At 50.6% G+C, this 16,563-nt stretch overlaps 1 protein-coding gene across 1 annotated transcript in view; it reads right to left on the reverse strand.

The window, feature by feature from the left end:
• galns (galactosamine (N-acetyl)-6-sulfatase) overlaps positions 1-16,563 on the reverse strand; it is a 70,522-nt gene that overhangs the window by 36,284 nt on the left and 17,675 nt on the right. The window contains exons 7-11 of the mRNA XM_067998214.1: positions 14,279-14,406; positions 13,531-13,670; positions 10,688-10,791; positions 9,652-9,788; positions 2,599-2,701 (exon numbers count right to left, since the gene is read on the reverse strand). Of these exons, the coding sequence (XP_067854315.1) occupies positions 2,599-2,701; positions 9,652-9,788; positions 10,688-10,791; positions 13,531-13,670; positions 14,279-14,406 (612 nt within the window). The remainder of the gene's footprint in view (positions 1-2,598; positions 2,702-9,651; positions 9,789-10,687; positions 10,792-13,530; positions 13,671-14,278; positions 14,407-16,563) is intronic.

Below are 16,563 nucleotides of genomic sequence, written 5' to 3' on the forward strand. Positions count from 1 at the left end.
TGATCGAGAGAGTAACTCGATCCTCACACCAGAATCAATCCGAGTGATCGAGAGAGTAACTCGATCCTCACACCAGAATCAATCGCAGTGATCGAGAGAGTAACTCGATCCACACACCAGAATCAATCGCAGTGATCGAGAGAGTAACTCGATCCACACACCAGAATCAATCGCAGTGATCGAGAGAGTAACTCGATCCACACACCAGAATCAATCGCAGTGATCGAGAGAGTAACTCGATCCACACACCAGAATCAATCACAGTGATCGAGAGAGTAACTCGATCCACACACCAGAATCAATTGCAGTGATCGAGAGAGTAATTCGATCCACACACCAGAATCAATCACAGTGATCGAGAGAGTAACTCGATCCACACACCAGAATCAATCCTAGTGATCGAGAGAGTAACTCGATCCTCACACCAGAATCAATCACAGTGATCGAGAGAGTAACTCGATCCTCACACCAGAATCAATCCTAGTGATCGAGAGAGTAACTCGATCCTCACACCAGAATCAATCACAGTGATCGAGAGAGTAACTCGATCCTCACACCAGAATCAATCCTAGTGATCGAGAGAGTAACTCGATCCTCACACCAGAATCAATTGCAGTGATCGAGAGAGTAACTCGATCCTCACACCAGAATCAATCCTAGTGATCGAGAGAGTAACTCGATCCACACACCAGAATCAATCGCAGTGATCGAGAGAGTAACTCGATCCACACACCAGAATCAATTGCAGTGATCGAGAGAGTAACTCGATCCTCACACCAGAATCAATCCTAGTGATCGAGAGAGTAACTCGATCCTCACACCAGAATCAATCCTCGTGATCGAGAGAGTAATTCGATCCACACACCCTGCTGGAGACTCTGGCTTTGTAAGGAGCAGAGTTAAAAGGCACTGACTCTCACTGGGGTACGGGCTACAAGGTCACTGAACACCTTATGATACTCACACAAGTGGCCATTCCTCATGTGTTGGTCAGATGATTAGTTTTGGCAGACTATTCAACTGTGGACAACATCACACCCAAGCTTAATCCTGTCCTCACCTGGTGTCCACATGGACAGTTTCTCGCAGGGGGTCACTGGACAATGATCAGGAGCAGGAACCCAGACTGATTTCCCCAGCAATTTGTAATGATCTGGAATGCACTGCCTGAAATTTGACCCTGTGATGAGCCCGACCACATATCCGCTCCATCACAAAGACCACCTACGTCCACCTCCGTAACATCACCCGTGTCCGTCCCTGTCTCAGCTCATCTGCTGCTGGAACCCTCATCCCTGCCTTTGTTACCTCCAGACTGGACTATTCCAATGCTCTCCTGGCCGGCCTCCCATCATCCACCCTCCATAAACTTGAGCTCATCCAAAACTCTGCTGCCCGTATCCTAACTCGCACCAAGTCCCGTTCTCCCATCACCCCCTGTGCTCGTTGACCTACATTGACTCCCAGTCCAGGAACACCATGATCTTAAAATTCTCATCCTTGTGTTCAATCCCTCCATGGCCCTCACCCCTCCCTACCTCTGTAACCTCCTCCAAGATCTCTGCATCCCTCCAATTCTGGCCTCTTGCTCATCCCCGATTTTAATCGCTCCACCATTGGCGGCCGTGCCTTCAGCTGCCTCGGCCCTCAGCTCTGGAATTCCCTCCCTAAACCTCTCCGCCTCTCTCTCCTCCTTTAAGATGCTCCTTAAAACCTCCCTCTTTGACCAAGCTTTTGGTCACCTGTCCCAATATCTCCTTATGTGGCTCAGTGTCAAATTTTGTTTGATAATCGCTCCTGTGAAGCACCTTGGGACGTTTTCCTGTGTTAAAGGTGATGTATAAATGGGAGTTGTTGTTGTTGAAAGGGCAGGGAAGCTTTTCAATGGTAACTTTCAACAGGGAACTGTATCAATACTTCAACGGAAAAAATCTGCAGGGCTATGGGGAAAGAGCAGGGGGGGTTGGACTAATTGGATAGCTCTTTCAAAGAGCCGGCACAGGCACGATGGGCCGAATGGCCTCCTCCTGTGCTGTACCTACTATGAAATGATGACAGTGATCAGGAGCAGGAACCCGGTCTGATTCTTCACTCTGTGTAACACAGGGTTCACTGGGACTATCTGTGGAGTGTGTCGGAAGGGAAGCTGCTGTGGACACTCAGACAGTCTGAGTGCGTTGCGTTTAGTGACATTGGGAATAAATTACGGAACATTGAATAATGGGAAATATTCTGGTCCGTGTGGATACAAATCTCCGTCGGAACTATTCGAGGAGCAGGGAGCTCCCACCATGCCCACTCGATCTTCAACCAACATCACCAGAAACACAATGCTGATTATGGGATCTTGCTGTGTTTGCCCACCTGAAAGTCACAGTGAACTGACTGTATCGAACGTGGTTCTGAGAGATGAGATAAGGCGATATGATATATCCAGGCTTTCCTTTCTTTCTCTCTGGCTGTATTCACTGTGAGAGGGGTACACCTCCCTCCCCCACAATAACCACACGCAGAGTTTCACGCACTTTGCCCCTTGCTGTCACTGTACGCAGGGTCTGCTCGGCCCCTGTTCCATCACGATGGGAAAGTCTGTCTCACCTGCTGTAGTTCCTCCCAGGAGTTACTCCAAGTCCAGTAATGTGCCTTGTACAGTCCGACTCGCACCGCCATCAGCTCATTCCCTCGATAGTAAAACACTGGCCTGTTGGGCAAGAAGACAAGCAACTGAAATAATACCGAGCGACAAGTATTCAGAGCAGATGGAAAGAACTTTGTGGCATCGATGAGTTTGGAAATTAAAAAATGGATCCATTTTACACGCTCAAGACAGACAGTGAAAGCTTGGAATTAAGATAAGTTTGAAAGTGCCAATACTTCAGGAAGCAGCGATAACTTTAGGAGCGGGTTAGACACGGCTTCTCATCCCTGGTTCTGGTTTCAATCCAGACCAGTTCATGGGGTCAAGGTCTCCTTTGTCAGTTGGCTGTCGGGGTTCCACATACAATGAGTTTGAGCAGTCCCAGCCCAGCTCCCAGTGGGCACAGGATGAACACTGACACATCACAACTAATTAGCAATCTCCCTCAAAACCACAGCACACCCGGATAGGACAGTGTAGAGGGAGCTTTACTCTGTATCTAACCCGTGCTGTACCTGCCCTGGGAATGTTTGATGGGATAGTGTAGAGGGAGCTTTACTCTGCATCTAACCCGGGCTGTACCTGCCCTGAGAGTGTTTGATGGGAGAGTGTAGAGGGAGCTTTACTCTGTATCTAACCCGGGCTGTACCTGCCCTGAGAGTGTTTGGTGGGACAGTATAGAGGGAGCTTTACTCTGTATCTAACCCGTGCTGTACATGCCCTGGGAGTGTTTGTTGGGACAGTGTAGAGGGAGCTTTACTCTGTATCTAACCCGTGCTGTACATGCCCTGGGAGTGTTTGATGGGACTGTGTAGAGGGAGCTTTACTCTGTATCTAACCCGTGCTGTACCTGGCCTGGGAGTGTTTGATGGGACAGTATAGAGGGAGCTTTACTCTGTATCTAACCCGTGCTGTACCTGCCCTGGGAGTGTTTGATGGGACAGTGTAGAGGGAACTTTATTCTGTATCTAACCCGTACGCTGGGAGAGTTTGATTCTGAACTGGATGCTCAGTGAAATGTAACAGGGTTAAATTACGAGGAGAGATTACACAAACTAGGGTTGTATTCCCTGGAATTTGGAAGATTACGGGGTGATTTGATCGAAGTTATCAAGATATTAAGGGGAACTGATAGGGTGGATAGAGAGAAACTATTTCTGCTGGTTGGGGAGTCTAGGACTAGGGGACACAGCCTAAAAATTAGAGCCAGGACTTTCAGGAGTGAAGTTAGGAAACACTTCTACACACAAAGGGTGGTAGAAGTTTGGAATTCTCTTCCACAAACAGCAGTTGATGCTAGCTCACTTAGAATTATAGAATCACAGAGAGGTTACAGCACGGAAGGAGGCCATTCAGTCCATCGAGTCCGTGCCGGCTCTATGCAAGAGCAATCCAGCTAGTCCCACTCCCCCGCCCTTTCCCCATAGCCCTGCAAATCCTTTCCTTTCAAGTACTTATCCAGTTCCCTTTTGAAGGCCATGATTGAATCTGCCTCCACCACCCCCTCGGGCAGCGCATTCCAGATCCTAACCACTCGATGTGTAAAAAAGTTTTCCCTCATGTCACCTTTGGTTCTTTTGCCAATCACCTTAAATCTGTGTCCTCTGGTCCTTGACCCTTCCACCAATGGGGAGAGTTTCTCTCTATCTACTCTGCCTAGACTCTTCATGATTTTGAATACCTCGATCAAATCTCCTCGCAACCGTCTCTGTTCCAAGGAGAACAATCCCAGCTTCTCCAGTCTATCCACGTAACTAAAGTTCCTCATCCCTGGAATCATTGTAGTAAATCTCTTCTGTACCCTCTCTAAGGCCTTCACATCTTTCCTAAAGTGCGGTGCCCAGAACTGGACATAATGCTCCAGCTGTGGTCAAACCAGTGTTTTATAAAGGTTCATCATGACTTCCATACTTTTGTACTCTATGCCTCTATTTATAAAACCCAGGATCCCATATGCTTTTTTAACCACTTTCTCAACCTGTCCTGCCACCCTCAATGATTTGTGCACATATACCCCCAGATCTCTCTGTTCACATACCCCTTTTAGAGTTGTACCTTTCAGTTTATATTGCCTCTCCTCATTCTGCCTATCGAAATGTATCACTTCGCATTTCTCTGTGTTAAATTTCATCCGCCATGTGTCTGCCCATTCCACCAGCCTGTCTATATCCTCTTGAAGTCTATCATAGAATCATAGAAAATTTACGGCACAGAAGGAGGCCATTCGGCCCATTGTGTCCGGGCTGGCTGAGAAACGAGCCACCCAGTCTAATCCCACTTTCCTGCATTTGGTCCGTAGCCCTGCAGGTCACGGCTCTTCAGGTGCTCATCCAGGTAATTTTTACATGAGTTGAGGGTTTCTGCCTCTACCACCCTCTCAGGCAGTGAGTTCCAGACCCCCACCACCCTCTGGGGAAAAAAAAGTTTCCTCATTTCCGCTCTAATCCTTCTACCAATCACTTTAAATCTATGCCCCCTGGTCACTGACCCCTCTGCTAAGGGAAGTAGGTCCTTCCTATCCACTCCCCTCATAATTTTGTATACCTCAATTAAATCACCCCTCGGCCTCCTCTGTTCAAAGGAAAACATCCAATCTTTCCTCATAGCTCAAATTCTTCAGTCCTGGCAACATCCTTGTAAATCTCCTCTGTACCCTCTCTAGTGCGATTACATCTTTCCTGTAATGTGGTGACCAGAACTGTACACAGTATTCAAGCTGTGGCCTAACCAGTGTTTTATACAGTTCCAGCATAACATCCCTGCTCTTATATTCTATGCCTCGGCTAATAAAGGAAAGCATTCCATATGCTTTCTTAACCACCTTATCGACCTGTCCTGATACCTTCAGGGATCTGTGGACATGCAATCCAAGGTCCCTCACTTCCTCTACACCTCTCAGTATCCTCCCATTTATTGTGTATTCCCTTGCCTTGTTTGCCCTCCCCAAATGCATTACCTCACACTTCTCCAGATTGAATTCCATTTGCCACTTTTCTGCCCACCTGACCAGTCCATTGATATCTTCCTGCAGTCTACAGCTTTCCTCCTCACTATCAACCACACGGCCTATCTTTGTGTCATCCGCAAATTTCTTAATCATGCCCCCTACATTTAAGTCCAAATCGTTAATGTTTCCCACAAAAAGCAAAGGACCTAGTACCGAGCCCTGCGGAACCCCACTGGAAACAGCCTTCCAGTTGCAAAAACACCTTTGCTTCCTTCCACTGAGCCAATTTTGGATCCAATTTACCACATTCCCTTGGATCCCATGGGCTTTTACTTTTTTGACCAATCTGCCATGTGGGACCTTGTCAAAAGCCTTGCTAAAATCCATGTAGACTACATCAATTGCGTTACCCTCATCGATCCTCCTTGTCACCGCCTCGAAAAATTCAATCAAGTTAGTCAGACACGACCTCCCCTTAACAAATCTATGCTGACTGTCCTTGATTAACCCGTACCTTTCTAAATGACAGTTTATCCTGTCCCTCAGAATCGATTCCAATAATTTGCCCACCACCGAGGTTAGACTGACTGGCCTGGAATTACTCGGTCTATCCCTCACACCCTTTTTAAACAACGGTACAATGTTAGCAGTCCTCCAATCCTCCGGCACCACGCCTGTATCCAGTCAAGTTTGGAAAATGATGGTCAGAGCCTCCACTATTCCCTCCTTTGCTTCTCTTAGCAACCTGGAATACATTTCATCCGGGCCTGGTGATTTATCTACTTTCAAATATGCTAATCCCCTTAATACTTCCTCTCTCACTGTTTATCCCATCCAATATTTCACACTCCTCCTCCTTAACTTCAATCCCTGTATCATTCCTCTCCTTTGTGAAGACAAACTATTCATTAAGAACCAGACCCACATCTTCCACTATCACTATCCTCCTCACTGTTCACTACCCTTCCAAGTTTTGTGTCATCTGCAAATTTGGAAATTGTGCCCTGTACACCCAAGTCCAGGTCATTAATGTATATCAAGAAAACCAGTGGTCCCAGCACTGACCCCTGGGGAACACCACTGTACACCTCCCTCCAGTCCGAAAAACAACCATTCACCACTACTCTCTGCTTCCTGTTACTTAGCCAATTTTGTATCCATGTTGCTACTGCCCCTTTTATTCCATGGGCTTCAATCTTGATGATAAGCCTATTATGCGGCACTTTATCAAACGCCTTTTGAAAGTCCATATACACCACATCAACTGCATTGCCCTCATTGACCCTCTCTGTTACCTCATCAAAAAACTCAATCAAGTTAGTTAAACACGATTTGCCTTTAACAAATCCGTGCTGGCTTTCCTTAATCAATCCACCCTCGTCCAAGCGACTGTTAATTCTGTCCCGGATTATCGTTTCTAAAAGTTTCCCCACCACAGAGGTTAAACTGACTGGCCTATAGTTGCTGGGTTTATCCTTACACCCTTTTTTGAACAAGGGTGTAACATTTGCAATTCTCCAGTCCTCCAGCACCACCCCCGTATCTAAGGATGTTTGGAAGATTATGGCCAGTACCTCTGTAATTTCCACCCTTACTTCCCTCAGCAACCGAGGATGCATCCCATCCGGACCGGGTGACTTATCTACTTTAAGTACAGTCAGCCTTTCAAGTACCTCTTCTTTATCAATTTTTAGCCCATCCAGTATCTCAACTATATCTTCCTTTACTGAGACTCTGGAAGCATCTTCTTCCTTGGTAAAGACAGATGCAAAGTACTCATTTAGTACCTCAGCCATGCCCTCTGCCTCCATGAGTAGATCTCCTTTATGGTCCCTAATTGGCCCCACCCCTCCTCTTACTACCCGTTTACTGTTTATATGTCTGTAGAAGGCTTTTGGATTCCCTTTTATGTTGGCCGCCAGTCTATTCTCATACTCTCTCTTTGCCCCTCTTATTTCCTTTTTCACTTCCCCTCTGAACTTTCTATATTCTGCCTGGTTCTCACTTGTGTTATCAACCTGACATCTGTCATACGCCCCTTTTTCCAGTTTCATCTTACTCACTCTCTCTTTCATCATCCAGGGAGCTCTGGCTTTATTTGCCCTACCTTTCTGCCTCGTGGGAATGTACCTAGACTGTACCCGAACCATCTCCTTCTTAAAGGTCGCCCAATGTTCAATTACAGTTTTGCCTGCCAATCTTTGATTCCAATTTACCCGGGCCAGATCTGTTCTCATCCCATTGAAATTGGCCCTCCTCCAATTGAGTATTTTTACTTTAGAGTGGTCTGTGTCCTTTTCCATAGCTATTCTAACCCTTATGATCTATGATCGCTGCTCCCTAAATGTTCCCCCACTGACACTTGCTCCACTTGGCCTGTCTCATTCCCTAGAACCAAGTCCAGCAATGCTTCATTCCTCGTTGGGCTGGAAATGTACTGGTTAAGAAAGTTCTCCTGAACACACTTCAAAAATTCCTCCCCCTCTTTGCCCCTTATATTATTACTATCCCAGTCTATATTGGGATAGTTGAAGTCCCCCATTATCACTACTCTTTGGCTTTTGCACCTCTCTGTAATTTCCCTGCAAATTTGCTCCTCTATATCCTTCCCACTAGTTGGTGGCCTATAGAATACACCCAGTAGTGTAATGGCACCTCTATTGTTTCTCAGCTCCAACCAAATAGATTCTGTCCTTGACCGCTCCAGGACATCCTCTCTCTCCAGTACTGTAATATTCTCCTTAATCAATACTGCCACCCCCTCTCCTTTCTTTCCTTCCCTATCTTTCCTGAGCACTTTGTATCCAGGAATATTTAGTACCCAATCCTGCCCTTTTTTGAGCCAGGTTTCCGTTATCGTCACAGCATCAGATTCCCATGTGGCTCATTGCGCCTGCAGCTCACCCACCTTGTTTACCACGCTTCGTGCGTTTACACACATGCAGTGTAAACCAAACGTAGACCTTCTTTTATTCTCTCTTGGTCTGATCCGCCTAATACTGTACTATTTCTTGCTCGAGTGCTATCTTTCTCTCCCAATCTTTTGTGCACCTTGTTTCTCCTTTCCATTGCTACATCCTGGTGTCCATCCCCCTGCCAAATTAGTTTAAACCCCCTCCCCCACAGCACTAGCGAACCTTCCCGCGAGGACATTGGTCCCAGCTCCATTGAGGTGCAACCCGTCTGGCCTGTACAAGTCCCACCTTCCCCAGAACTGATCCCAATGCCCCAGGAATCTAAAGCCCTCCCTCCTGCACCATCTCTCCAGCCACACATTCATCTGCTCTATCCTCCTATTTCTATGCTCACCAGCGTGTGGCACCGGGAGTAATCCGGAGATCACTACCTTTGAGGTCCTGCTTATTAATTTATTTCCAAACTCCTTAAAATTTGCCTGCAGGACCTCATCCCTCTTTCTCCCTATGTGGTTGGTACCGATATGGACCACGAGCTCTGGCTGTTCACCCTCCACCGCCTCCCAGAATGTTCTGCGGCCGCTCAGTGACATCCTTGACCCTGGCACCAGGGAGGCAACATACCATCCTGGAATCACGTCTGAGGCCACAGAAACGCCTGTCTGCTCCCCTAACTATAGAATCCCCTATCACTATCGCTCTCCTGACCTTTCTCCTCCCCCCTGTACAGCTGAGCCACCCATGGTGCTGTGGACTTAGCTCTGGCTGCACTCCCCGGAGGAACCCTCACCCTCACCCTCACTGATATTCATGACCTCCTTTTGCACTGTGACCTCCTTTTGCACTGTGACCTCCTTTTGCACTGTGACCTCCTTTTGCACTGCATCACCTCCCGGATCGGTTAATTTCAAATCTGAGATTGATTGTTAACCAAAGGTATTAGGGGACGTGGGACCAAGGCAGGTATATGGAGTTAGATCACAGATCAGCCATGATCTCATTGAATGGCGGAACAGGCTCGAGGGGCTGAATGGCCTCCTCCTGTTCCTATGTTCCTACGTGTTCCTTCTGTTTTCAGGCTCTAGCATCTCCCCCTTATTTTTAAGAAGGTAAATGTTTTCTTCTCCCCGAACCGGGCCCCGGCCACATACCTGCTGATAATCTTATTCTGCAAGATCACTGGTGAAAGGTCAATCCCGTCGAATTGACGGTCGGCAGGTGGAGGGAGCCCCGCGAGGGTCAGGCTGGTCGTGAACAGATCCATGACAGAGCCCAGCTGGTGACTGACCTGTAACCAGAAACCAAACCACACATCAAGCCCAAGGCACTGACTGCCAAATATATACACACACACACATATATATATATATATGTATATGTATGTCTGTCTGTGTGTGCGCGCGTGTGCCTGTTTGTGTGTGTGTGTGCCTGTATGTCTGTCTGTGTGTGCCTGTATGTCTGTCTGTGTGTGCCTGTGAGTATACAAGTGGGTCACTTTATGTGTGTGGGGGGCGCGGGGGGGGTGAGTGAGGTCCGTGAGCAGGGGGGGTGTGGGTGGGGTAGTGATGCCTGATGACTGGGGTTGGGGCATCAATCACAGACTGAGTGTCCCTGTTTCCCTGAGCTGTAATTTCTGTCATTCTACGATTTGATGTGAGGGAAGGAGATTCCTGGGCCTCAGGATATTTATGGGTTGCACATCAGACTGTGAAACAGATCCCCAGTGACGGACTCAATCCTGGGAACCGAGAAAATATTCAGACAGTTTGAGCAGCACACACAACCCCTGGGACAGAGTGACCACAGCACGACCCCAGGACGGAGTGACCGCAACCCTGGGACAGAGTGACCACAGCACGACCCCAGGACGGAGTGACCGCAACCCTGGGACAGAGTGACCACAACCCTGGGACAGAGTGACCACAACACGACATCAGGATGGAGGGCCGCGACACAACCCTCGGACGGAGTGACCGTAGCCCTGGGACAGAGTGACCGCAGCCCTGGGACAGAGTGACCGCGACATGACCCCGGGTCGGAGTGACCGAAACCCTGGGACAGAGTGACCACAACACCACCCCAGGACGGAGTGACCGGAATCCTGGGACAGAGTGGCCGCGTCACGACCCCGGGTCGGAGTGACCGCTGTAACAACGCCCCTCCCCCACCCGATGAAGAGGTGCTCACCTGTCCGGCAGGTATCTGTCCCGGCCACCAGGCGATCGCAGGCTCGCGCATTCCACCCTCAAACGTGGTCTCCTTTCCACACAGGAATGGGCCGTTACTCCCCCCTAGAGCAACGCAAAGCCCATCGTAATCTCATGGTGCAACAATCAGTCCCATCAATACATCAGGACAGCTTCATTATACCCTGGGTAAACCCCCTCGGGCCACACACTATACCCTGGGTAAACCCCCTCGTGCCACACACTATACCCTGGGTAAACCCCCTCGTACCACACACTATACCCCGGGTAAACCCCCACGTGCCACACACTATACCCTGGGTAAACCCCCTCGTACCACACACTATACCCTGGGTAAACCCCCTCGTGCCACACACTATACCCTGGGTAAACCCCCTCGTACCACACACTATACCCTGGGTAAACCCCCTCGTGCCACACACTATACCCCGGGTAAACCCCCTTGTGCCACACACTATACCCCGGGTAAACCCCCTTGTGCCACACACTATACCCTGGGTAAACCCCCTCGGGCCACACACTATACCCTGGGTAAACCCCCTTGTGCCACACACTATACCCTGGGTAAACCCCCTCGGGCCACACACTATACCCTGGGTAAACCCCCTTGTGCCACACACTATACCCCGGGTAAACCCCCTCGGGCCACACACTATACCCTGGGTAAACCCCCACGTGCCACACACTATACCCTGGGTAAACCCCCTTGTGCCACACACTATACCCCGGGTAAACCCCCTCGGGCCACACACTATACCCTGGGTAAACCCCCTTGTGCCACACACTATACCCCGGGTAAACCCCCTCGGGCCACACACTATACCCTGGGTAAACCCCCTTGTGCCACACACTATACCCTGGGTAAACCCCCTCGGGCCACACACTATACCCTGGGTAAACCCCCTTGTGCCACACACTACACCCCGGGTAAACCCCCTTGTGCCACACACTATACCCCGGGTAAACCCCCTTGTGCCACACACTATACCCCGGGTAAACCCCCTCGGGCCACACACTATACCCTGGGTAAACCCCCTTGTGCCACACACTATACCCTGGGTAAACCCCCTCGGGCCACACACTATACCCTGGGTAAACCCCCTTGTGCCACACACTATACCCCGGGTAAACCCCCACGTGCCACACACTATACCCCGGGTAAACCCCCTTGTGCCACACACTATACCCTGGGTAAACCCCCTTGTGCCACACACTATACCCTGGGTAAACCCCCTCGGGCCACACACTATACCCTGGGTAAACCCCCACGTGCCACACACTATACCCCGGGTAAACCCCCTCGGGCCACACACTATACCCTGGGTAAACCCCCACGTGCCACACACTATACCCCGGGTAAACCCCCTTGTGCCACACACTATACCCTGGGTAAACCCCCTCGGGCCACACACTATACCCTGGGTAAACCCCCTCGGGCCACACACTATACCCTGGGTAAACCCCCTCGGGCCACACACTATACCCTGGGTAAACCCCCACGTGCCACACACTATACCCTGGGTAAACCCCCTCGGGCCACACACTATACCCTGGGTAAACCCCCTCGGGCCACACACTATACCCTGGGTAAACCCCCTCGGGCCACACACTATACCCTGGGTAAACCCCCTCGGGCCACACACTATACCCTGGGTAAACCCCCTCGGGCCACACACTATACCCCGGGTAAACCCCCTCGGGCCACACACTATACCCTGGGTAAACCCCCTCGGGCCACACACTATACCCTGGGTAAACCCCCTCGGGCCACACACTATACCCTGGGTAAACCCCCTCGGGCCACACACTATACCCTGGGTAAACCCCCTCGGGCCACACACTATACCCCGGGTAAACCCCCTCGGGCCACACACTATACCCTGGGTAAACCCCCTCGGGCCACACACTATACCCTGGGTAAACCCCCTCGGGCCACACACTATACCCTGGGGTTACTGGGTCGACTCCAGCACCACCAAGCAGCATTCCGGAATTTGCTATGGGTTTCACTGTCCAGGAAGGGCCTGGATATTCCATATCACGAGGGTCTTAGGGGGGCGGGGTGAGAAAGAGTGTAATTCCAAAGAGTTCCAATCATTGCCAAGGGCTCATGGAATGTCAAGCAGATAGATTACCCCATATCTCACAAACCGAGGGTGTGTGTTCAGGCACAGCGGATAATCTGGGCACCTCAGGAATCAGGTCTACATCGCATAACAAGCAGCAGCAAGTCCCCTCACCTGCTCACGGCGGAGAGACGGGAAGCCAAGTGTTGCCCAGCTCAGCTGGGGTAGGGTACTCTGCTCAGGGTTAACTGGGAACTGTAGGGAGAGAAGTCCTATCCTGGGCTATAGGACAGGAGGACGAGATTATTCTGTTTAAGTTAAGTGAGGTGACTAACCAGAGTGGGGGGTATCGTTGCGTGTTCTTTATTTTTATATCATTATGCTAATATAAGTTGTAACCATTAGATTGAGAATCTTATCGTCCACGTTGCTCTGTACATTTCACCTTATTTAATGATTCAAACCAAACTTTTATTCTTTGTGTTAATTCTATCTGCCTTCGGAGAGATTAAAGAAACAGAGATTTGACCCAACTGACGAGGAAGCTTCATTGTTATATCCGCGGATCCCACTATTGCTCTCGGTCACACGGGGCAGTGGGAGTCAACTCCCATCAAATTAAGGCACTCAAACTGCTTCTGGAGTTACCCAGTAAGATACCTACAGCAGACCTGAATTTGCAACACACACGGGGAGAGGGAGAAATGCCCCCTTCAATGTGCCACCTGTGCCCCGACCTGGCATCAGGTGAACCCACCTTGGTTCGGGGCTGAGATGAGTGCGGCCCCATTGTCCGATGTGAAAAACACGAAGGTGTTGTTGGCGACGGCCTGTGTGTGGAGCTCCTGTAGGATTTTCCCAATGCTGTCGTCTATCTCACGCACTGCATCCCCGTACCTGGGAACGTCCCAATCACAATGTTACAGTCTAGACAAAGCCAGCGTCCATTTCACAGCTTGCGTTGGCAGCAGATTACGTTTGATTGTTGTTTTTTTTGGTCAGTCGGATGCCTGATAAACAATGAAACCCTCCCATCAAAACAAACTACTGAGAAACCACACGCACAGTCCCTGTGTACCCGATGCAAACTGCACTCTCCTTTTCTCTTCATAGGGAAACACTCCACTCACTCAAGTCCAGAGAGCTCACGTACGGTTGTCTGAGCTAAGCCTTAGGGACCCCCGAAGTGTATGTAGGGGGTACTGCTGGAGTTTAACTAGCACTCACCACACATCTGACCAGTAGAGCACAGCGAAACAGTTCACCGCTCGTACTGTTCACGCCGCCCTGTACTGGCCTGCAGTGGGAAGAATCCTAGCCTCCAGGTTCCCAGACTGATCCGGGCGGGTGGACTGCAAACCTGGCACAGGTATCAGATCACTGAGTCTGCCACAGGAAGATCACAGTTTTGAACATCTATGCTCCCCTCTGGGGCCTCACACTGACCATCTAACCACAATATTCCTGCAGCTTAGCACTGCTATAACACACTGACCAGTACTTACAAGCCTCTTTGACTTGTTCCCAGGAAAGTCCTGGATGCGTAGACGGGAGTGTGAGTTGCATCAACAGCCCAATAAAGGAAGAACTGCTGCTTCCTCGCAGCCTGTCGCCTGATAAAATCCATCGCTTCCTGCCGACCAAAGAGGCATCATTAGAAAATCGGAGAGAGCATGTCGCAGTGACTGGGCCGAGAGACTCCCGTTGATGGATTTTTTTTTAATATTCACTCTTGGGATGTGGGTGAATCTCTAGTTGCCCCGAGGGAATTAAGAGTCAACCACATGGTTCACGTGTGGGCCCAGACCGGGGAAGGACGGCAGGTTCCCTTCCCTGAAGGACATCAATCAACCAGTTGGGTTTTTATGACAATCTTTTACGGACATTTCTATCTCGTTCCAGCCACAAATGACCAGATTTATTGAATTCAATTTCACAGCTTGTCAGGGTGGGGTTTGCACCAGTGTGCGAGGTGCTCTCAAGGTGTTTGGATGGTGTGAGCAGGATGGTGTGAGCAGGATGGTGTGAGCAGGATGGTGTGAGCAGGATGGTATGAGCAGGATGGTGTGAGCAGGATGGTGTGAGCAGGATGGTGTGAGCAGGATGGTGTGAGCAGGATGGTGTGAGCAGGATGGTGTGAGCAGGATGGTGTGAGCAGGATGGTGTGAGCAGGATGGTGTGAGCAGGATGGTGTGAGCAGGATGGTGTGAGCAGGATGGTGTGAGCAGGATGGTGTGAGCAGGATGTGTGTCAGTGTGACTCTCTCCTTCATTCACTTCACTACTGAGGACAGGAGCCAACACAAAATGTCTCTTCCCCCTTCACACTCCGGCCAAAACTGATCAGCAGAATGAAACCAAGAGATCAGGAGACTAAGGAGAAAAATCGAAACAGCCCAGCTAACTCACTAAATAATCTGAGATAACGTCATGATTGAAGGGAATAAATTCACCCTTTAAACACAAGCCTTTAAGGACATTGTGGGAGCAGCCAGTACAGAGGCTGCACCAACTGAACACTGGCGATTGGAATGTTGGCCTTTATCGGAAGGGGGCCGGAATACAAACGGGTGGAAGTTACGTTACAGTTTATATAAAGCTCAGTTCTGGGCACCGCCCCTCAGGAAGGAGAGATTGGCCTTGGAGGGGGGGCAGTGCGGGTTCATCAGAAAAATACCGGGACTAAAAGGGTTAAATTATGGAGGACAGGTTGCACAGACTGGGCTTGTATTCCCTCGAGTCCAGAAGATTAAGGGGTGATCTAATCGAGGTGTTTAAGATGATTAAAGGATTTGATAGGGTCGATAGAGAGAAACTATTTCCTCTGGTGGGGGGAGTCCAGAACAAGGGGGCAGAACCTTAAAATTAGAGCCAGGCCGTTCAGGGGTGATGTCAGGAAGCACTTCTTCACACAAAGGGGAGTGGGAATCTGGAACTCTCGCCCCCAAAAAGCTGCTGAGGCTGGGGGTCAATTGGAAATTTCAAAACTGAGATTGGTAGATTTTTGTTCGGTAAAGGGAATAAGGTTTATGGAGTAAAGGGAAATGGAGTTAAGATACAGATCAGCCATGATCTAATTGAATAGCGGAACAGGCTCGAGGGGCTGAATGGCCTCCTCCTGCTCCTGTGTTACTAATGGAGGAGGTGGTGGGGTGAGGAGGAGGAATTTCCCACCCAATGTCTGGTCCCTTGACCAGGGCTGGCAACTGGTCTCACACCCTGAATGTTATTTTAGTAATCAGGACATTTCTGGGCCCTGCTCCTCCCACCGGTCCTGCTCCTCCCACCGGCCCTGCTCCTCCCACCGGCCCTGCTCCTCCCACCGGCCCTGCTCCTCCCACCGGCCCTGCTCCTCCCACCGGCCCTGCTCCTCCCACCGGCCCTGCTCCTCCCACCGGCCCCTGCTCCTCCCACCGGCCCTGCTCCTCCCACCGGCCCTGCTCCTCCCACCGGCCCTGCTCCTCCCACCGGCCCTGCTCCTCCCACCGGTCCCTGCTCCTCCCACCGGCCCTGCTCCTCCCACCGGCCCTGCTCCTCCCACCGGCCCAGCTCCTCCCACCGGTCCCTGCTCCTCCCACCGGCCCTGCTCCTCCCACCGGCCCTGCTCCTCCCACCGGCCCTGCTCCTCCCACCGGTCCCTGCTCCTCCCACCGGCCCTGCTCCTCCCACCGGCCCTGCTCCTCCCACCGGCCCAGCTCCTCCCACCGGCCCTGCTGCCCACCGGCCCCTGCTCCTCCCACCGGCCCAGCTCCTCCCACCGGCCCTGCTGCCCACCGGCCCTGCTCCTCCCA

Source organism: Heptranchias perlo, chromosome 16 (assembly GCF_035084215.1).
Source record: "Heptranchias perlo isolate sHepPer1 chromosome 16, sHepPer1.hap1, whole genome shotgun sequence".
Classification (NCBI taxonomy): Eukaryota; Metazoa; Chordata; class Chondrichthyes; order Hexanchiformes; family Hexanchidae; genus Heptranchias; species Heptranchias perlo.